This window comes from Camellia sinensis, chromosome 4 (genome assembly GCF_055761805.1).
Source record: "Camellia sinensis isolate YWXY chromosome 4, ASM5576180v1, whole genome shotgun sequence".
Taxonomy (NCBI): Eukaryota; Viridiplantae; Streptophyta; class Magnoliopsida; order Ericales; family Theaceae; genus Camellia; species Camellia sinensis.
In genome coordinates, this window is record NC_138964.1 from 140,974,200 (window position 1) to 140,997,478 (window position 23,279).

Here is a 23,279-nt window from a genome sequence, read left to right on the forward strand (position 1 = left end):
ATAATAAAACAAACGGAAAAAAAAAAAAAAAAAAAAAAGGGGTGGAGTGGAGAGAGACATAAAATCAGATGAAAGGAAGAGAAGAAAGAGAGAGACAGAAGGAGAGACGAAAGAAGAAAGAAGATAGAAGATAGAAGACGAAGATAGAGGAAGAGGAAGACGATGCGAAGACGAAGACGAAGCAGCGAAAACGAAGGCAGAAGAACAGAGAAGCAGAAGAGAGAAGAAGAATAGGTTAGGGCTTGTTCTCTCTGTCCTCGATCTGTCTCTCTCTTCCCTCGATCTATCTCCCTCTCTCTCCCCTCGATCTGTCTCTGGATCTGGCTCTCTCTTTCTCCTCTCCAACAGTTCTAGGGCTTCTTCGATCCACCTGCGTGTCTGAATCGTGTCCTCGCGTGTCCAACCTCGTGTCCGACTCTGAAAAATTTTGAAAAAAAGGGGACACGTAGGGGAGAGTATCGGACACATGTCCACAGCGTGTCGTACGCGTGTCCGTGTCCGACACGTGTCCGACACTCATACGCAAGCCTCAGGGACGTGTCCGTGCTTCATAGCCCAAAACAGTATCTTTATTCTTGTATATATTTTTTTCGTTTCCCAAAATTCTCTTTTCTTTACCTTTTTTTTTTTTATCTCCCCAAAACACACTCTATTCCTGTGTACTTTTTTCTTCTCTCTCTCTCTCTCTCTCTCTCTCTCTCTCTCTCTCTCTCTCTCTTCCTTTATGTTTCTTTTCTTCTTTTCCCAAAACCCTTCCAGAACATCTAACCTCTCAACTCCCTCTTTGTTCAATGTCCCATCCTCTGGTTTTCGTATCTCCATCACTTTGAAAATGGCAAAACTCTTCCCAACTCCAATTTGGATTGCAAGGCTGTTCAAGTGAAAGGTTGTGATGTCTCCACCACAGACAATGACCATGAGTCCTTTCTCAATTGCAACTTCAAGCTCCAAGTTCACTGTTGATTTGAAGATTATGTACAGCTAAGTGACAATCTATGAGTTGTTATGTTTTTTTTGCTGATCATTTTGTATTTTCATTTTTAGTATAAATTTCTATATATTTTTCATGGATTTAAAAAAAATAGTAAAGAGATGAACATTCATTCATATTTGAAATTAAGGTTTTTGAGACTTTCATTTTAGTCATCTGTGATTCTTCAAATTTTATACACCGACTGAAATCCAACCGCCTCACCGAAGGCATGATTTGGTCGATTTCAAAACTTTTTTGGGTCAAACACGGGTAACAAAATCTCCCACCTGAAATAGTCGGTTCGGCCAATGGGTTAACTATAAACCCGGGCCGACTTGATCTGTGAACAGCCCTAATACCTTCAATGAACAAAATAGAAAATAGTAAAAATTTTACACAAACAAAGGAAATATTTCTATCCTCTTTGAGGTTTATTGTAATGGCAAGTTTTTTAAGCTCTAACAGTAAAATTTAGAAGATCTAATTAAGCATTCTACTCTCAGTTGAAAGCACATGGATACATTGGAGATATTCAAGATAAGCACTTTGTTATACGATAAGACAGCATTCAGTTGTGTTCATCACTGGGATATACACTCTTGAGTGAGATTTTTGTTGACAGTTGACCTTTCATTGTAAAAGGGTTTGCACCCCTTCCTTTTGCTCTTGCGAAAGTAACTTTTGTGAGTGGCTTTTGGGACAAAATCACTTGGGTTAGATGTGACTAGCATCAGATCCATAATTAGCTACTGAAGTGATTAATGGTTAATCACTTGTTGTAAGGGTTCAATACCTCCAGAAAAGCTAAGGGTTGTAGCACTATTTGAAGATAGTGGAGAAATTCCAGATACGGAAACTTGGGGAGTGGATGTAAACTTAAGCCGAACCACTAAAAATCATGGTGTTGATATCTCTTCTCATCTTTCTTATTTCTGCTTATATTTGCATGTGTATTGTTCGCATTGAATATTCATCATTTAGAGTTTGTTTACACTGTTTTCTCTCTCTACATTAGACCCTTCTACATTTCTAAGTTAGGTCAAAACGCATTAGTTTTCATTATTGCTCAAATCTTTGAAAAAACCAATTCACACCCCCTCCTCCCCATCTCAGGTTGTCATTGTTGGGATAACAAGTAGTTGTAAGTTGTAAATAAATGGCTGATTCATTTTTTTAATTTTAATTTGTCTATTTTATTTATTTGTTTAACATTAAAATGTCCTTTTTTGTTTATTTAGTTGTAAGATTCTGAGAATGTCAAGACTCTAATAAATTAACGCCTTTTTCCATATAATAAAATTATGTTAATAAATTAAAAGAGGTGCATTATGAATTTCTTGCTTCATCCTTCAATAAAAACAAAGGCCCTCAGTTTGTGGTTGGTATAAATTACTGTTGGAGGTGACTCTAGCAATGAATAGATTTGTATGCTCAATTGCTTCTAAGGGCTAGCATTTAAGGTGTCAAAGTGGGTTGTTCAAAGAGAATCTACAAGGTGGATGAGTTCAAAATCCAGTAAAATCAGGTTCAAAAGGGAAGTCTATATAATATAATATAAATATGCTAGCTCGGCCAACCATAAAGAGCAATGCTTGCCAAAGCATGTAACAAGACTACACTTTGTGAATCTTAACTTTACTGGAAAGTTGTTTGTGAATCTTTACTTTTTTTATGTATAATTAGATAGTGGTTTTACTTTCCTTTGCTTGTAAGAGGACGTATTGTCCTCACTTTGCATCTCCTTTTTTCTTTATTAATAAAATCCCTTCTTGTTGATGATCAAAAAATAAAATAAAATAGGACTACCTTTTTGACAAGAGGCCTTAGCCTCAATTTATATGGTGAAAAGGTCTTATTGACAAGCTCTTTGAGGTAAGTGAATTGTGACCACATGCACTTCATCTATTGGTTTGTACAAAGACCTAAGAAATTGAACATACTTTTTGAGACTCTCCAATGACAGGGTTCATAAGAGTGGCCATCTGAACCAAATATCCAAAAGGTTCCCATTTAGCAATTTTTTTTTTTAAACAATGACACAAGAAATGATTAGGTGTTGAAAGAAAATCAGTAAAACTTTCTTCTTAGCGGCAAAAAAATAAAAAAAATAAAAAAAAAAGAAGAAGAGTATAAAATGTAGTACTGATGGTAGATCATGCTTAAATTAAATTAAAATACCAAAAAACCATTACAAACCCTTTCTTGTCAAAAACAATCATTTTAGACCCGAAACGAATGTGATTTTTAAAAAACATGTGTATCAGTAAGATTTTACAAAGTTGTGAGAGAAAGGAAAAAAAAAAAAAACTCACAGCTCCAATCTGATTGTTGTAACATTATGCTACGTCTGTTACATCCTAAAACTGCGTCACCGCCACCATTACTGTGGCCACAACAGAGTTAAAACCTTACTTCATGCTAATATACATTTATAGGGAAAAAATTGCCACATGACAAAAGAGAAAGCTAACAGTGATGGCTAAATCCGATGCCAATACAAAATAGCAAGTAGAGAGTATGGCTGATGGAATTTGTGAACACATGTGACTTCAGGTCTTACTGAGACATTTGGGGTTCTATGATGATTGACCTATGAAATTTATATTGTGACAGTTAAGTTTGTCATCAATATTGTTCACAATCCAATCAACATGAAAAAACCAAACACATTGAAGTTGACAAGCATTTCTTTAAACAAAAGTTGAACAATGGTTTGGTTGGTATGCTCTGTGTGATATTTGAAAAGCAGTTGGATGATACTTTTATTGAAGGACTTAGTAGTAAGGTTTTCCATCATAATGTTTGTAAGTTGTACATCGAAAAAAACATGAAGAAGAGTGTTATGTTATATGTTATGTGATGTAAGGATATTTTTGTACTTGAGATTATTGGAGTACAAATATAACTTTGTAAGTGACAAGGAAGAGAACCTTGATTGATTCTCACATTCCTTCTCCTCTTTATCTCATTCTTCTACATCTTATACATCTTTTATCTTTCATAGCAATTTTACTTCTTTTGGAGGAGGGTAGTGGAGAGCAAGTATGATTCAGAGATAGAAACGTGGACATCCAAAGAGGTTACAAGCTCTATGGGGTGGCACTTTGAAAAGAAATTAGAATAGACTAAGTTAATCTGGTAGGGATCTTTACTTGGCAAATGATGATGGTCATAGAGTGAGGTCTTGGATGGATCAGTGGTGTGGGGATGCTCATTTATCTAGAATCTTTCCACAGCTCTACAAGATCGTAGCCAATACAAATATCATGATCTTTGATTACTAATCCTTTGGAAGCAAGAATACTGTTAGAGCTCTAGATTGGAGGTTGGAATTTGTCAAGGCCTTTTTGGAGTAACTTTATAGAGTGAGAATAAATGGGAATGGGGAGGATGAATAGAAATGGAAAGGCAAAGGGAGAAGGTTCAAAATCATATCTATCTTTCTACCTAATTGTGTGTGTGTGTGTGTGTGTGGGGGGGGGGGGGGTTGTTGGGGTTTGTTGTGGTGTGGTGTGGGTTGGTTTCCTTGGAAGCATATATGGGAATCAGATGTTCCTACCAAGGTAACCTTCTTTGTTTATACCGCTGTTTTGGATGCTATCGTCACCATTTAAATTTTGGGTAAGAGAGGATTCTTTTTGCCTAATTTGTGTAGCATGTACGAAACAGTGGAGTTAGCGGATCACCTGCCAATTCGTTGTGATGTTGCTAGAGATTCGTATAGTTATTTGTTTTCTCTGATTGGAGTTAGCTGGTTTATGTAAGTTTCATCCTTTAGATTTTCAACCATTTGGGTCATAGGTGATGTGCTAAGAGTGTGAAGTGTGGACTGCGGAGGGTGGCTCCCATGTACTTACTGTGGTGCAATCGCAGAAAGAAACCGACAAACTTTTAAAGATGTATAGATAATTATGCATAGCCTTAAGGTTACTTTCCTAGGATCTTTTCATTTTTGGTTGAAAGATGACTTTTGTGAAAGCTCCTTTTTGTTGGTAGATTTTATAGAAGAGTAACATTTTGGGAATGGGATATAATTTTTTGATTTCTTTGTATCTGCTTCCTTCTCATTTCCTATTACGTATAGGGGTGACGCTCCTTGGTGTCCATCCAACACAATTCCATACTTATCAGAAAAAAAATTCTCAATCTTTTTGAATTGATCATTTTAGGAATTCAAACTATAAAAGAGGAATTGGTGCGCTTTTATTGATGCGCACATTGTCAAAGAATTTCAATGAACTTTCATCCTCCCTAAAATTGGTGCACTCTTGCCCATGCTAAATACAACATACTTGATTCCTCCTAGGAAAAAAAATAGAATATGGAAAGAAGACAACAAATTACCCTAGTTTACATGGGCTTGCCATGATATCAACACCAAATCAACAGACCAGCTCACACTCATTCTTTAACAAAGAAAATCAATCAATTAACTCAAATCTCATTTTACATCAAGGGAAGCATCTATAGATGCCAGACAACCCTAAAGACAAATAAACCTATCAACAAGCAGTCAATGCATCAAATCTACCAAATACCCCACAGTAAAATTGTAGATCTTAATTTTTGGGATCATCTTCCCTCAGTTGTTGCTCCTGCATCCTCTACATATTGACAAGAAGCACCGTGCCACTCTAACAAGAGTAGGCATAAAGATATTTTCTACTAGAAACTCTCTTTGAAAAGCAGGTTTTAGTCTTCCAAAATTTCACCACTACCCAATAGCAACTCTCAATAAGATTATTCTTCCTCCCATTACCAATTTCAGTAAAACTGTTGAACACTAGTGTTACCATTCCCTTCTCAATCCATTTGAATTTAGCTTCTATAGCTAGAATTCCTCATAGCTCACTCCTCAAACTAGTCCTATCTATCCTCAAATCCATCAGTAATATCAAAATATGATATAATCTTGCACTTCACTAAATCACCAAAAAGGTATTTATACCATTGTCTCAACTTTCGTTAACAAATTGAAGTCTTTTCATGAACTTAAAACTACTCACTCCACTTCCCCCATCTCCATTCACCATTCATTAAAAGAGGGCCAGAAAGAAAATTCCTAAGCTAAGCCACGATTAAGCAGCATGTCTAAATGGAACCAAGCCCAACTTGATGGGATTAGAGGAAAGAACAATATGACCATAACATGAAATAATAGATCTAGAAAATGCCTCCTCTATTACATCCAGGAAAAGAAAGGAAAAAAGAAAAAGAAAATTCTCCCGATCAATACGGACTGATAATATATTCACTGTATTGCCAATGGATTCTTTTGCAAATGAGACCACATGAAGGTGGAAAGCCTTAGAAGAGAGTCAATGAGATTGCAAGAATTTGATAATAAAAAAGAAAAAATTAATGAAAATCCCCCATGCTTTATGTAGCAGAAAGGCGACCAAGTTTTTCCTTTACTCTTAAGAGGTTTTAATGACAATAAATTCCATCCCAAACAAACAAATAGAACAACCTAAGCCACCATACATAATTTCGTCAACAAACATAAAATTGATAGAATCAAAATAAGTACTAACAACCTCATCTATATTGCTCACCAATGTTACATGGACTCGGATGTGGGTATTGGGTTCAAGTAGGGCCGTAAATGAGTCAAACCGAGTTAAGCTTTGCAGGGCTCGAGCTCAACTTGTTTGTTCATCAAGCTCAAAAATCAACTCGAAAATTAATTCAGCTTGAGCTCAGCTCGGCTCGATAATGAAGAAAAAGTTTGGCTTGATAATCAAGCTCGATCGGCTTGTTAAATATTATTCTATATTAAATACGCATATATAACACATTTTACATTATATTAATAATATATTTATCCTATATTTAAATACATAATAAACAAGCCAAGCTTTTCTAGCTAAAACTCAACTTGTTTATTAAACCAGCATAAAGTCTGTCTCGGGCTCGTTTATACATGTAACAAACCAAGCAAAGCCCTTAATGAGTCAAGCCAAGTTAAGCTCGCAATTAATTCGATTCATTTGCAGCCCTAGGTGCAGGTGTATATTTAGGTGTCAGATATATCAAATCTCTAAATGAAGGATGTGACGCCCCAAAAATGGATTCTACACATCGAAAAACCCTAAGAGTGGTCATTTCCGAAGTCTTCGGACCACCTAATTAACCCAAATGCACTATGATGCACCGTAGCACCAAGGGTCGAGAAGCACTAGAGCTTCTTCTTCTTCTTCTCCGAGCAGCATGCACAGACAAACCCTTTTCCAACTTTCCAACTTTGCTTTGACCTATCTTTCGGACTCCATGACTTTCTCAATTCTTAACGGTTTTACTCCGTTTTTTCGCCAATCTCTTCACCTTGCTACGTATTTCGTCCTACACCACATCGCCTTCTCACTCCTTCCCGTAATGGGTGGTTTCAGCACACCAAAACTAGCCCCAAAACCAACTTCGAAAATTCAAAGATATCTCTTCTTTTGTTTTTTTCTCCTCCATCATCCTCCTTCACCTATGGCACGCTGTGGCGAGTGGTTCTAAGTGGTAATGGAGTTAGATTAAAGGTGGTGGCTATGGAGTTCGGGAGGTGGTAATGATGAAGCTCACATGGGTGGTGGGTTGGTGTTGCATGGTGGATGTGATATATATATATAAATGATTGATATATATATATATATATAGAGAGAGAGAGAGCAGGTGAAGGTGAAGGTGAAGGTGAAGGTGAAGGTGAGGGTCAAGGTGAGGGAGAGACAGCACCGAGAGAGGGAGAGGCGTGGGCAGCAAGAGACGAAGTACGGAGCAAGGTGAAGAGATCGGCAAAAGAACGAAGTAAAACCGTTGAGAATTGAGAAAGTTATGGAGTCCGAAAGATAGGTCGAAGCAAGGTTAGGAAGTTGGAAAAGGGTCTGTTCGTGCAAGCTACTCAGAGAAGAAGAAGCTGAATCTTATCCAGTGTTTCTCGGTCCTTGGTGCTACGGTGCATCCTAATGCATCCAGGTTAATCGGATGGTCTGATGACTTCGGAAATAACCACTCTAAGATTTTTTGACATGTAGAATCCATTTTTGGGGTGTCACAACTTGGTATCAAAGCCTGGGTTCGACCTTTACCCACGTTTTTCAGCTTATGGTTAGAGACAACCTAGTTATAGTAACCATCATAACTTAACCGTTAGTTGCATCCTTGAATTGATGACACCTCTTCGAATGAAAAATCATCATTTCTCTATCTTGATTGAGTCTTTCCAATTCATTGAAGTATATCGTCTTAAGACGATCAATTGACAACTTTTGATCCTTGATTACTCTATCTAGTACGAGAATTCTTATAAACAGTTGCATTTTTATGCTTAGTCTTTACTTAGTGATGAATCTTGGATATTTAGTTTGACATGCGTATGGCCAACGCAATTTCAAGCTAGATATCTAGTTTAGTAAGTACTTTCATAACCTTGACCACATTAAAGTCCGAAACCGTAATGTGATCCATTCCATTTTATCGATCATCAAAATTCCATTTGATCCTTGTGTTAATTGATACTATTGCTATAGCCACTTCGTATTCTTTCATCTCTAATACATGTATATCAACCTTGGGCTTAGAGTTAGCAATTAGAACTCTTTTGGGGTGACTCTTTTGTAATCCGAACCTAGACAGTGTAAATTTCTTTCTGTTAATCCAGTCTTAAAACTCTTGGATACATGTTTTGTTCATCGCATTCCTTCATATCTGCAATATGTGTTAGATCATTAGAACTTGTATGCAAACCCTTATGAATTGTTTGTGCGCTTGATTCTCGAACCCCGAGGCATGAAGATGTCCGACTCTAACATCATCTTGAACACAGATTGATCGTCTGTACACCAAGTCGTGATTGGTGGCCACCAGAAGAAGGAAATTACTTATGATGATGATGATGATGATGATGATGATGCCAAGGGGATAGCTGGACATCCATCTCTCTGCAAAATTGCGATGACTGCTGTTCAAAAAAATGGCAATTACTACTTTATCTTCCTCAATTTGGCATTAGACCTCCATCACTGAACTTGCTTTGTCTTCCTCGTCAACCTTTCCAAGATATCATTCCCTTTGTTGCTCTTGAGAAATGTATTTTTTTCTTCATCTTATGCAACAAATAAACCTGAAGAGGTGACAATTTCTTGTGTTTGGTTCATTTGTTTGGATTTACAATTCCAATCAAAAAAGAAAAAGTTTGTCACAAATTAACACACCCATATATCTAGTTGAAAAGTGGTGTCAACATGGGTACTTGCTCTAAAATGGCAAGTCCATGTAACATAGTTGTTCAACATCCTCTCATTCCAAATTTTCCATAATCCCACCAGACGAGAAAACACCATTCCTAAAAATAATTTTAGCAATTGCTCCCAATAATTTTCACAAACCCTCCTACAAACCTTCTTATCAGCAAACTCCAATTTAGTTTCCTGGACCATGGCAACACAGGATTCAGGTGCATGATAAAGTTCTTAAACCATACAACTCTTCATATGACTATATGAAAGCCCAACCCCCTTGAGTTCCAACTTAGGATTTTGAAAGGAACACAGAACTAGCACCCATCTCACTAGTTTCCCATAGCTATACTATAAATGCAACATCCCAAGTTCTTCAATTACCTTTTCCCCACTATTTTCCTGAAACACTAAAAATGACAGCTGGAGTGGCAATATTGACCCCACTATTAACGCTAATCTCACCCAAAAGTAGTTTGAAACCTAGTCATGCAACTACCCTCGTCAATGTTTAATTCCTCTTCCTATGTTTCCATATAATGTGCCTCCAATGTGAACTCAAATCCTGCCCTCTTAAACTCTCGGGGACTTGGCCAGGAAACTTTGGTTAATTGGAATAAACTTCACCACTAATTAAAGATTGAACAAATGACCTTCAATCAATGGTTTCTTACTTTCCGTTTGGAACTCAATTTTTCTATTAATAGTATGGTATCACATTATCCTGACTAATCACCACCACAACTAAGAGTCACACATTATATTACAAGAGGAGACACAAAAGTGAAGTTGACCTAAGGTCCCAGCTAAGAAGAATCGGGATGATTAGAATGAGTGAAGCTGATAAAGGAATAAAAACATAAAGAAATTTTCTCATATCAAAACCCAACCCACCCAAAAACACACACACACATACACACGCCACCACTGAAAAAAATTCCCCAGGCTATGAAAATATGTCTGCAATGTAAAAAAACAAAGGGAAGTTGAAAGAAATATGAAAGTTAAAAAATAAAAATAAAAACAACATTCTGTGCCTTACCTCTCCCAACTCCTTGAAGAGCACTTATGGGTTGCCAAAGAGCTGAAAATGTAATACCAATGCTGAACAAATGCACTGTATTTCCAGCCATCCACATCATGAAACCCATCATGAGCAAATTCTTGAAAGGGGCCTGCGCCACTTCCCATGCTTTCTGCTCAAATAGAAATCAGCATTGAGTTAATATTACGAATACACAGCTGTCAGTAGCAAATTAGCAATTATAGTGCCAAAAAACTGATAATTATAATTTAAAACAAAAAGATTTCATATAGAAGTAAGTTAGAGAGCCTAACGAAATGACTGAGTGCAATCAGACAAAACATGTTATCTGTTAATCAACTACTCCCTCCGTCCCAATTTATTTGTCCATTTTGGGGAATCCAACTTATTAAGGAGACAAGCAATCATTACACATCAATTCAAAATTTAAAATATTTTTTACCATAATACCCTTTAATTTTGAAATTTAAAATGTGTTTGTACTTGTATATAATAGGTAATTTTGAAAACCTAAAAAATTTCAATACCCAAAATAGAAAGTGGACAAATATTTTGGGACGGATCAAAATGGAAAGGTGGACAAAAAAAATGAGACGGGGGTAGTATATTAGTTTAGCTTCAATCTTAGTTGCTCTCTATCATAGACCCCGCTTCGGAGGTCACGTACGGGTGTTCGACACAGACACGTGTCGGACATGTTAGGACCCGTGGGACAAGTGGGGGACACGTTGAAGACCATTTTTTTTAAAAAAAAAATTATTTATTTATTTATTTTTACTAAAATAGCATATCTAAGGTTGATAAATTTGATAAAATTAAATATTTGACTTCAAATAAATATTAAATTTAAAAATATGACATATAATAAATATATAAAATTATAGGGGAATTTGGTCAAAGCCCCCTCATAATAAAACTTTAATGCAATAAGGACAAGCACAAAAAGTTTTTCTTGAAAAATCCAACACACCACTATTACCAAAATATCCTTAATAACTAATTTAATATTTTAAACTTTAAAATACTATAACTTTTGATCTAGATATCGGTTTTTAATAGAATTCATATTTTTAGAATCCTCCCCTCATCCTCAAGATCTATCAAACAAGATCTACGTTGACTAAAATAACATATCTAAGGTTGATAAATTTGATGAAATTAAATATTTGACATCAAATAAATATTAAATTTAAAAATATGACATATAATAAACACATAAAATTATAGGGGAATTTGGTCAAAGCCCCCTCATAATAAAACTTTAATGCAATAAGGACAAGCACAAAAAGCTTTTCTTGAAAAGTCAAGCACACACCACTATTACCAAAATATCCTTAGTGACTAATTTAATATTTTAAACTTTAAAATGCTATAACTTTTGATCTAGATATCGGTTTTTAATAAATTCATATTTTTAGAATCCTCTCCTCATCCTCAAGATCTATCAAACAAGATCTAGGTTGACTATAAAATTCTTTAAAATAAAGAAATAAAAAATATTGTCAAAATTGATGTAAACAGTAAAAGTTTATTCTATTTCACAATAAAATTTTACTCTAATTCACAGTAAAATTTTACTGTCATTACCAAAGTAACTCAAGAATGCACTACCAAAGTAAAACTTTACTGTCATTCTTGAACAAGACATCTGCAGGGAGGGGGGGGGGGGGGGGAAACAAAACGAAACGAAGCAAAACTGAGTAAAAAAAGATAGCCACAACCTAATGAGTTCAAAATCAAAACCTAGAATGAAATATTCGTATTAAACAAAAAAGAAGCCCTTCTTGGAGAGAGATTAGTGTTTGGGGTGCTTGATCTTGTGCTAGCCCTTCTTACAAGAGTCACCAACGATTTTGACTCCCTTATTGAAGAATCTCTTGAGGTTTTTCGCTCTCTCCTTCACCTACTTCTCAAAACTTCCCATTCCAAAGCTCCAACAACTACTCCACACAGAGAGATATACAGTAGAGAGAGATGTAGGATGAGTAGGGATTACTTTACTACAAGTAGTGAGCCCGGTTTAAGTATACCGGCAACAACAACAATAGACTTATAGGGCTGGATTTTGTAGGATTTTGTAGCTACAAAAGTATTTAAAAAATAGGAGTTTAAGGGTTCATAAACAGGTATGAGTGTTTAGGGGCTGTCGGGTGGCTGTTCTAAACACTATGAACAGTGTCGTCAATGGTAATCTTGTTGGATAGAAGAAGAGGGGAGAGAGAGAGAGAGAGAGAGAAAGGTGTTTCACCCTCACAAAAGATAGGCCAATCACACAAATACAATCTCAAATTTTCATAATATTAACTCTGATCTTGAATCATTGAGATTACACATATTTATAGGCTAATGACTCTCCTAATTCTACCAAGACTACAACTCAAATTTAGAAACTAAAAATATTTAGTAACTATTAATATTCTAAACCATGACTTCCAATTCTACTTTAATCATAATAGAAAACTTTAATGACTTCTAATTCTACTTCAATATCGAAATAAAAAACTTGAACTTTTGACCACTAAAATTATTTGTCATAATAAAACCTATATATAATGACCCATTTAATAACTTGACCCAAAATAAAATCCATGGGTGACCCCTACAACCCATGTCCAACAATTATTGGAATTACCATTATGCCCTTAATTACTAAAACCTACTATACATGAAGACTCAAAATTATTCCAAATCTTTAAATCTCGATGCCTTAAATGTGCTTCATGTGAAATTCCAAATTTGCTCTTTTTCTTCTTTCCATTATTTTCATCATTCTCCCCTACATTCAAAAAAAGTCGACCTCCAATTTTCTAATGTTTAAGTATAAGGATTATAGAATCGTGCACTTGCAACCATTCAAATTGATTGTATTGAACGAACGATGAGAAAATCAAAAAGTTCAATGTTGTCATCAGCCCATTGACCACATCAAATTTATTAGGAATAATAAACTCAATGTGAGCTTCATTTTTCTGGTGAAGATCAGAAAGTTCAGCTACATTCACATCATTTTCTTTGGCATCCTTGGCTTTAGAACCTTGATCATGACAATCTTTCATGCTTTCTTTAGTAAGCAAATTAATTTTTGCCTTCGTTTCTTCAATATCCTCAATATTAGCAACATGTTCATCTTGCTCTTTCATAGTTCTTCAAAATCTTCTACACTATCAACTTTTTCCTAGATATCATTCTATAAAATAGCAGCCAACAATCCTTCCATAGAAGTTTTCAATCCATTAAAAGTTGTCTTGATAGTATGTACATCACCCTTTATTGTAGCAATATCATCCTTAATTATCGCAAAATCTTTCTTAGTAGCTCTATAATTTGTTGACAAGGCTTCAAAATTCCAATTTAATTCAATGCTTGTCAACATTATAATAAAGAAAGCAAATTCATCAAAAGATTGGTAAAGAACAATGTAGGATCTTGAAGCTCTGATATCAACGAGTAGGGATTACTTTCCTACAAGTAGTGAGCCCAATTTAATGGCAGCAACAACAATAGCGTTATAGGGCTGAATTTTGTAGACTTTTGTTGCTGCAAAAGTATTTAAAAAATTAGTGTTTATGGGTTTGTAAAATGGTAGGGTTTTGAGAATGAAAACACGAGTGGTTAGGGGCAGTCGGTGACTATTCTGAGCACTGTGAACAGTGTTGTGAATAGTAATCTTGTTGGATAGCAGGACAGGAGAGGGAGGGAGAGAGAGAGAGAGGTGCTTCACCCTCACAAGGGATAGGCCAATCAAACACAATCTCAAATTTTCATAATATTAACTTTGCTATTGAATCATTGAGATTACACATATTATAGGGTAATGACTCTCCTAATTCTACCAGGACTATAACTCAAATTTAGAAACTAAAAATATTTAGCAACTACTAATATTCTAGACCAACTATGACTTACAATTCTATTTTAATCATAATAGAAAACTCTAATGACTTCTTATTCTACTTCAATATCAAAATAGGAAACTTGGACTTTTGACCACTAAAATTATTTTAGTCATAATAAAACCTATATATAATGATCCATTTAATAACTTGACCTAAAATAAAACCCATGGGCGCCCCCTACAACTCATGTCCGACAATTATTGAAATTACCTTTGTAGCCTTAATTACTAAAACCTACTATAATGACATCAGGACTAAAAATTATTCCAAATCTTTAAATCTTGATGCCCTAAATGTACTTCATGTGAAATTCCAGATTTGCTCTTTTTCTTCTTTCCATGATTTTCACGAGAGATTGCAATTGGGGGATTTTAGAACTGAATTGGGTTGTTGTGATTGTGGGTGGGCAAAGGAGACGAAATGTTTCTATTGTTTTTGAATTACACAGAGGTCAAAAATGTCCATAAAAATCAAAGTTAAATTACCAAAAGGTCCTAATTTTGGGAGTTATTACCCATTAAACCATATTGATAAATTTATCACTTGATAATCAGTTTCTCTTGTTATTATGAATAAATTTACAGTGACATTTATCAATCAGGACTTGTAGGTTAATAAGTCTAGTTAATAGGACTGATTGGTAAACGCCCCAAAAATCAATGCGTGTCCTTCATGCCCTAGTCAAACAAAATGAGGGAGTTTGTGGATAAAGAAAATTTATGTTGGACTTCAAGCAATACACACCCCTTACAAGGGACTTTTTACTAAATTTCCCAAAATTATATGTTTTCTACGTGTCGCGTCCTACATTTTTTGATGAAAATTTACGTGTCCATATCAGTACTTCTTAGGTTGCTCTCCACTGCAACCTACAAATATTAGCATTGCATGTACGGAAAACGGCTATGAAAGGCCTTGTCACTAAGATTATCATCAACATTTCAGAAGTTGCTTTTCTGGCAGCAACTTGCACCATCTAAACTAACAACATTACCCCACAAATCGTCAGACCTACTGAAAAATGGCAGTAATTCACAAGTTCCAATGCTTTTCCCATTGTCTCTCTTTTGATGCATCCAAATGTCTTTAAGAAATTAGTTTAGCTTAATAGATGGAGACATGGTTGTTAGAATTGTACAATTAACAACTCGATTCATGCAATTCAATATGAGTTTTTAACAAAAAAAATCGAATCGTTTTGTTGAATAGGAAATTGAGTGAATTATGTGATTCAATTTGCGATTCACCATGGCTCAGTTCTATTTCTGTTTTTATAAAATGCATGAAATGACCTTATATTTGCCAAATTATCAAGATATATAAGGTATTAATTAGTTATATTGGTATGCATGATTTTATATGTATATACATATATAAGATTTAGTTAATTAATATTTACTTCATTTTATCCACTGTGTGTGTATTTTCATATGTATATAAATATAAAAATTATATATCATATTAAATAAAATGAATCTTACGATCCACGATTCATTATTTCCATAAAATGATTCACAATTTGACAACAATGGAATGGGAAAATGGAGGGAAAAAAAAAAAGAGTAGGGGAGCAAGTTGATAAGATGAAGTCGAGTGTTTATTGCAACTCTTTGTTCTAAATTGTCACACCTTCTGAGGACAACATGACAAAATGCAAGAGGTTGAATAGCAAACAAATTGTTATTAGTTAGTTACATTTATTTAACTTGGAAAAAATAGCATTAAGTGATAGAAAATTGGGCGCGCATTAAGGAGGTGGAAAACAGGCTTTCATAACTTGTCTGGTAAAGGTAATGTCTCAATTTCCATTATTTTCATATAGACACAATGACACCATACATAAATCAGTATTCAGTAGAAAGTGAATCTATGAGCAAGAGGATTAATTATTCCACATACTAGACTCGTAAACTATGAAGTAACAAAACAGTGAGTTCATTTATATCCTAACAATCTCAAGGTTTTACACCTCAAAACACATCAAATTATCCGTATTTTAGGCCACCTCAAAGCCAGGCATTTACAACTTTTGAGTTTTTTTCCACGAGAATCCAAAATTTGAGCATAAACAGAAAATTAATTATAGCCCACAAACAGGGGGAAAAAATACAGATCAAAACCCTAAAAAATGCAGATTGAAATTACCTGAGATTTCCAATTGGCTTCAGCATCCTTCTTTTGGCGACTTAGTGTTGAATCATCCTAGAAGAATCTCACAAACATATCAGATGAGCAAATAACAACAAACCCAACTAAACCCAAAATGTAAAAACATCCTTACATACATACATATATATATATATAGAGAGAGAGAGAGAGAGAGGAGACCTGATCGGAAGAAGCGCGAGAGAAGCCAGGGGGATCAGGGATGTCGCGAGAGGAAGGAGTGGTAGAATTGTCAGTGAAATCAACGGCCCATCTTCGACCCATCATCACCACTCCTTTCCCTTTCTCCATTCAAATGCTCTATCTATCTATCAAATTCTGTATTTTGGAGTAGTCTCTTTTGAAGCTTGTATTATTGATTTTTAGAGTCAGAGAGAGAGAGAGAGAGAGAGACGAGTGGGAGGAGGGGGGCCAATTTCCCTCTTCGTGCCATTTTGAACATTTTAGTCCCATTTTAGGGTGTGTTTTTATCTTTATTCCAAAAATAGGGTAAAACGATTTTCCTAATGCCGTTTTTTAGAAAACGGTTTTCCCAAAACCGTATTCATCGATTAAAATAATAATAAAATTTCAAAATAGAAACCGGCTTTTCTAAAGCCGTTTTTAATTAAGTTTTTAATTATTTTGAATTAATTAAAAACGGTTTTCGTAAAACCGTTTTTCCATTAATTTTTTTTTTAATTTATATTTTCAACATAAATATTTTTTGGTCAAAATTTTTTTTTAATAAAAACCGGTTTTAGAAAAGCCGTTTTTGCATTAATTTTTTTTAAATAAATATTTTATGACAAAAAATTTTTTTTAATAAAAAACGGTTTTAGAAAAGTCGTTTTTAAGAATTTTTTTTTTTTTTAAAAACGATTTTACAAAAGTCGTTTTTTTGACCAAAAACATTTTTAATGAAAACCGGTTTTACAAAAGCCATTTCATTCCTTCTTCTCCCTTACGAAACAAACCATTTTCTTCTCCCTCTCTCAGCCGAAGAAGACCGACGACTTGATCCAACCCATCTTCTTCTTCCTCCCTCAGCCGAAGAAGACCGACGACTTGATCCAACCCATCTTCTTCTCCCTCTCTCAGCCGAAGAAGACCGGCGACGAAGAGGAAGCACACCACCGGCGGAACACCTTCATCAAACACCCACTTCAGGTTTGTATCGCATAAATGAGGGATTTCATTTTAGATTTGGGATTTTAAATTTTGAAATTAGGTTTCAGATTTGGGATTTTAAATTTTGAAATTAGGGTTTCAGATTTGGGATTTTAAATTTTGAAATTAGGGTTTCAGATTTGGGATTTTAAATTTCGAAATTAGGGATTCAGATTTGGGATTTTAAATTTCGAAATTAGGGTTTCAGATTTGGGATTTTAAATTTCGAAATTAGGGTTTCAGATTTGGGATTTTAAATTTCGAAATTAGGGTTTCAGATTTGGGATTTTAAATTTCGAAATTAGGGATTCAGATTTGGGATTTTAAATTTCGAAATTAGGGTTTCAGATTTGGGATTTTAAATTTTGAAATTAGGGTTTCAGATTTGGGATTTTAAATTTCGAAATTAGGGTTGTAAACTTTTCATTCAACAACGCCAGAATTTTTTGAATAATTTTCTCGTCAGTTCCATGATATAAAAATGATATTTGTGAATAATTTTTCAAATTAATTTGATAGGTTGTGATCATATATATGAAAATAGTTTCTATGATATTTTAAAGAATTTTGTAAGATTGACGAAAACTTAGTTAATATTAGGAGCTGTAATGATGAATAAATCAATCAAATGCCTATATTTAGATGAATAGCATGATGATTCCAACCATTTCTTCCTAATAACAAGCCAATATCTTATTGAAGACCTAACAACCACCTTCAAAATGAAGTATGTCTTGAGATTTATCATACAGAATGTGATTGAAATAGAGATTCAAGGAAAAGAAAGAGAGAGAGAGCTTACATGTGCAAATGTAGTTATATAAATGTATCAAGAATAAGAGCTGCAAAAGAGAAACCCAAAGAAAGAGAAAGCTCTCTCACAGATACAAATTGGTGTGAGAAGCGAAGCAAAGATAAGCTCACAACCAATATAGGAGAGAGAAGTGCAAAGATGATTCTTCAGTTCTCTCTCTCTTTTAGAACAAAGCTCAAGATAATCAACAACAAATGACAGTTTTTCTAATTAATTTGAGAGAGAGAGAGAGAATTGCTGAGTTGGGGATTGTCAATGAGAGTGTGGTGGATTAGCTTAAATAGAATGGAAAGGAATGATTGGTAATGATTTGCTCTAGTTGAAAAGTCAGGTTAGGGTGTCAAAGAGGGACAAGTGCACATACAAACATATAATTAGAGAGAGAGAGAGAGAGAATCCATGTGAAAGGAAAGTGAGGTGGATTACGATGATAGAAGAAGAGAAAGAAATGGATGGTAGAGATTGGTTTTTGTAGAACAGAGGTAGGGGTGTTAAAGAGGGACAAGTGCACATACAAACCTATAGAGATATAGATAGATACAAAATAGTCAAAAGAGTATTATCGGCCACGTTTTATATTGATTCATTCAACTCTTTATTTGTTTCTTAGCTATTCACACATGCATCCCTACCCTATCATTACACAAATATTTATCCTATGTTTCTGCCCAACTTCCGGATATGGTAAGAAACACTCCCCATGCAAATATGTCTCCAATCTCTCTCTCTCTCTCTCTAGAACTTACGTATATCACACGTCTCTCTCTCTCATCAATTGATATACGCGGCAAATACAATTCTTAACTTGAGAATTTGATGCATATCGGATACATGCTTGCTATAGAATTTTTGAAATTTAGGAAAAACAAGATAAATGTTAAAACATTAATAGACGTAATACGGCATGTCTTTAGAATCATGTGAAATTTGATCGAAATATGAAAAATGACATGGCCAACAATATTCATTGCTTCGTCATGGCATACGATGAATTTTGAATAATTTTTAATGTTTATGTCTTCAATTTTGTAATTTTGCTAGTTTTGAAAATAATTGATTCACATATAACTCAATTTAAACGAATCCAATTGGGACTAGATTTTTTTTTGTTCATAACATGTATTTTTCATTGTAATTTTTAGATTTGAGCTTAACGCAAATATTTTCATATTTGATAATTTTTATAATTCCTTTGATTTAAGATTGATGAGCACATATTGTTTTTTTCAATTTATCTTTTAGCTTAATTAGAACCTCGTTCTATTATAAATAACTATTGTAAACTTTAGAAAAAAAAAAAACCAATTTATTGTGGAGAATTAGTATTATTACCAAAGAGAATATCTTTTTATTAAATTTGTTGTTGTTGTTTGTGTTCGAATGTTCATCTCATTACCTTCTCTGCATCAATACCTCTGAGACCAATTACCGTAAGGGGCCTATGGTGGCTGTATTGCTGTCAAGGGAAAGACAGGGCAAGGGTAGTTAAGTAATTCATTTTACATCATGAAGGGCAATAGAGTAATTTACTTATCAAAGTTAACATCGTCAATATTCTACTTGTTAAATATAGTAACTATATATTTTATCTATTATACATACCATATTATATTCATTACTATACTTAGATTTATCTCCTTCTATATGATGCAATCTTGTATACATTATTACAACATTTAATATGATACAAATTTCTCTTTCTCTCTCTCTCTTACATATTTTAATATAGTATCAGAGTTAGGTTAACTACTAAGTCAGGCTTAAGCCAGAGTGATCAAAATCAAGAACCAGATCTTCATGGAAACTTCCCCCCCCTTCCTTTTTTTTTTGGATTGAGGGTGTACAAAACACCATTAATCCCTACACCTTTTGGGGTTTATATGATTCCTTCTTTTAGTAGAACTTTACTTCAGGATTCCACTTGGCAAGTGGCTTGGAATTTTTTTTGGCCTATTCCCTTTGAATGTTCTTTAAAGTGAGCTAATGAGGTCCTTGGGTGTTCTTTAAGCATGCTTGATCCATGCATGGTTGAGTTGTTTTGACTCTTTGCTCGAGTAGAATCCTCCTCCATTGATAATGCTTGGCCCTTAGCCCTATAATGGCCATGTGTTTCCAATTAGCAGTGCAATGCTTAAATTGTATTTTCCTAATCTGATATGCATGTGTTGCTGCTTTACCAACAAACTTAAATGACGTGAGGAAAAGATCATAGGCTAGTATAAAGTTAGAAATTCATATGCAGCTTCGCATGTCATGCATTTGCAAGTTATTTGTTTTGTTTGTATACTTCAAGATTATATATTGTATGAGTCATAAATATTATTTCATTTTTGTTTGTGAAATAGTCATATTGCTTATATTGTTTCAGGCATGATTGGGACAAATTGAAGAGCTTGCTGTCCTTTCGGCTAAAGCAGGTATGGGGAGGTATGCTTGCATGTAGGTATTCAAATACTTTGTAGTGAATGAGTGATCATTTGTAGTTTTTATTTTGTTGTGGGATCATGATAGCATTTCAAATCTTTGCTTCAAAGATTTTAACCCTTTAATTCCCCCTCCCTCCTCAACCTGAAGGTGTTGTTTGAATATCCGGAGGCGAAGACGACTAGTGAACAACAAAGTGCTGCATTATGAGAGACTTACCCAGAGTTAGTGAAGAGGCTGGATGAAGGTAATTCCTCACCATGGTATCATCACTGCTTCTAGCAGTCTCTGCTGTGAGTCTCAAGTTTTACTTGTGGTATTGCAGTATATAAATGCAGATATCATAATATTTTACTAAATAACCCTATTAATTTATTCCTGCAAGACTTCTCTATTGCTCTTTAATTTGGTGGATCATTTTAAATTATTCTTTTGACTAAACTATATGATTGATCATTTAACTTAGAACTTCAAATGATTTTTTTTGTATTCATTAATAATGCAATCATTTTTTTTTTCTTCAAAAATAAAAAATAAAAAATGAAAAAAAGGAGAAAATCAAAATATAACTTCTTTGTATTGGTTCCGTGAATGCTTGTAACCATACTCGTTACTTGTAACTTTCTATTTCTGTCAACTCTGTTAAGAGCCATATCTCTGTTGAATTCATGCATAGTAAACCATTATAAAGGCTGGAAAGGTGTTGTGCATAACTCCATAATACTGATGGATATTTTGGATATTTCTGATTGTGTATATTAGTGAGATTTTCTAGCTATGTATGTATTTGTTCTCCTAATCTGAAATTTTGGTAAGATATTGTTGAAAGCATTCACAGAATGTTTATTCTCCACTGCAGCTCTTCTCAGCTTTATAGAAGGTCCTCCTTTTACCCTGCAGAGGCTTTGTGAGGTGATCATACTTGTCCATTATGAGTATCATGTTTCATTTTGTTGTACCCTGCCTAATAACTTCAACAATCTCCTAATTGGTTACAACTGTGCACTGAATTCTGGTGATGGTTCAAACCTTATTTGAGGTTTTGAATCAGTGGAATCCCAAATTTTATTTGTTTGTTAGTTTTGGAGATTGCCTTGTTGTTGAGGGAAGGGCATCCTAGGGTTGTTTCATGTTGGGCTTATTTTTGCTGAAACAATTGCTTACTGCTCTCTATGTTTAAATATATGTTATGCCTAGCAAATATCTGTATCTAAGTTGTATTATGTTTCCATATGACTTATTTCATTGAACCTTCTGTGAATCAGATCCTTTTGAGTGCGAGATGCATTTATCCAAATCTCTCGAAACTTGCTCTAGCACTAGAAAAGGTATGTAGGTGTGTTTTTTAGTTTGGCCTATTTAAAATGGCATCTTGAATTTTTTACATGCGTGCAATATTGCTGAAGTAGACAATATTTCAGTAGTGCATTGACATTTGCATCTATTATTTCCTTCTGAAAAGTGAATCTTTGCTGAGGCTTGACTGCAAACAAATTTTCAAATACAGTAGAGCTACTCAAGGTCCCTTTCCTTAGAATAGCATGTTTCAGCTGGATGTTTAATATCATGTATGATTTGAACAATTTTTCAGGGTCTATTAGCTAGTAGATAGTTAGAAAAGCCATATATAATGCATATGTGTGCATATAATTGAGTTGAAAAAACTTGTGCTTATGATATGTAGGGGGTGTATGAGTGGTGTATCCCTTTGTGACATAGCCATACAATCACATTTTGATTCGATTCTCGTTCAGTACAAACCTTTGGAGTTGCTAGCTGTAGTTTTTTCAGTATGCTGCAGTCATTAACAAATGCAGAATGGGATATTTCTCCAGATACCCCATTTGAACATCTCAAAACTTTGATTACACCAGAATACTTTCCAGACGATGACTCATTTATTTTCTCTGCTTGTAGAATTTGTTGGTGACATCTACTCTGACAATCTCTGCTGATCCATATCCACCTGCAATGATGCAAAAACCTGAGGAAATTGACAAAAGAGATGAGGAACCTCAGGTGGCCTCTAATCCGGTAGAAAATGGGGTTGAACATGTAATAGGTGGCAATGATGAAGTAACAACAGAAGTAGAGGAAGCTGATGTTAATGATGATATGACAATTGACATGGAAGTTTTTGAAGAAATAGTTGGATCATCAGAATCTAATTCTGTTCCAACTACTGGTTCTTAGCCTCTTGATGGCCAAACTTGGCAGTACAGAAGTACTCATAGGTCCATGCGTCTCCTCTGATAGGGAACCGTTGAGTTTTAATTTCGGTTTAGATCCATATATTCTGATTCAAAGTTTGATTACTTTTCCGATTTCTCAATTATAAGGGATAACTGTACCGGGTTACCTTATTAGATAACACTTTGGTACAGCCTACTTATATTTCAAGCTTGGATGCTATTTTTTTTGTCTTGGCGTTACCTTTGTAGTGTGGAACTTCGTTCATGAATTTATTTGTAAGCTTACTATTAGTTTCCTTTAACCCTTCATTGGATCACGGTTTATGATTTGCATTTTCTTTTTCATTCTCTTGCCAGTGCACAATATCCTTTCTTCATATCACCTACAAATCTGCTTA

General features: G+C 34.6%; 1 protein-coding gene and 1 non-coding gene across 2 annotated transcripts in view; one reads left to right on the forward strand and one right to left on the reverse strand.

Annotated features, from left to right (window-relative positions):
• The window catches only part of LOC145789551 (uncharacterized), a 40,978-nt gene extending 24,261 nt beyond the window's left edge, over positions 1–16,717 (reverse strand). The window contains exons 1-3 of the mRNA XM_082866339.1: positions 16,465–16,717; positions 16,282–16,338; positions 10,238–10,391 (exon numbers count right to left, since the gene is read on the reverse strand). Coding sequence (XP_082722465.1) covers positions 10,238–10,391; positions 16,282–16,338; positions 16,465–16,593 — 340 coding nt within the window. The 5' untranslated portion in view covers positions 16,594–16,717. The remainder of the gene's footprint in view (positions 1–10,237; positions 10,392–16,281; positions 16,339–16,464) is intronic.
• A 3,737-nt stretch (positions 16,718–20,454) lies between these two features.
• On the forward strand, positions 20,455–23,183 carry LOC114276421 (uncharacterized). Its single transcript, XR_014365928.1, has 6 exons — positions 20,455–20,459; positions 20,634–20,682; positions 20,840–20,936; positions 21,549–21,601; positions 21,955–22,017; positions 22,607–23,183. It is a non-coding gene; the product is annotated as an uncharacterized LOC114276421 (transcript).
• Positions 23,184–23,279: the final 96 nt, after the last annotated feature.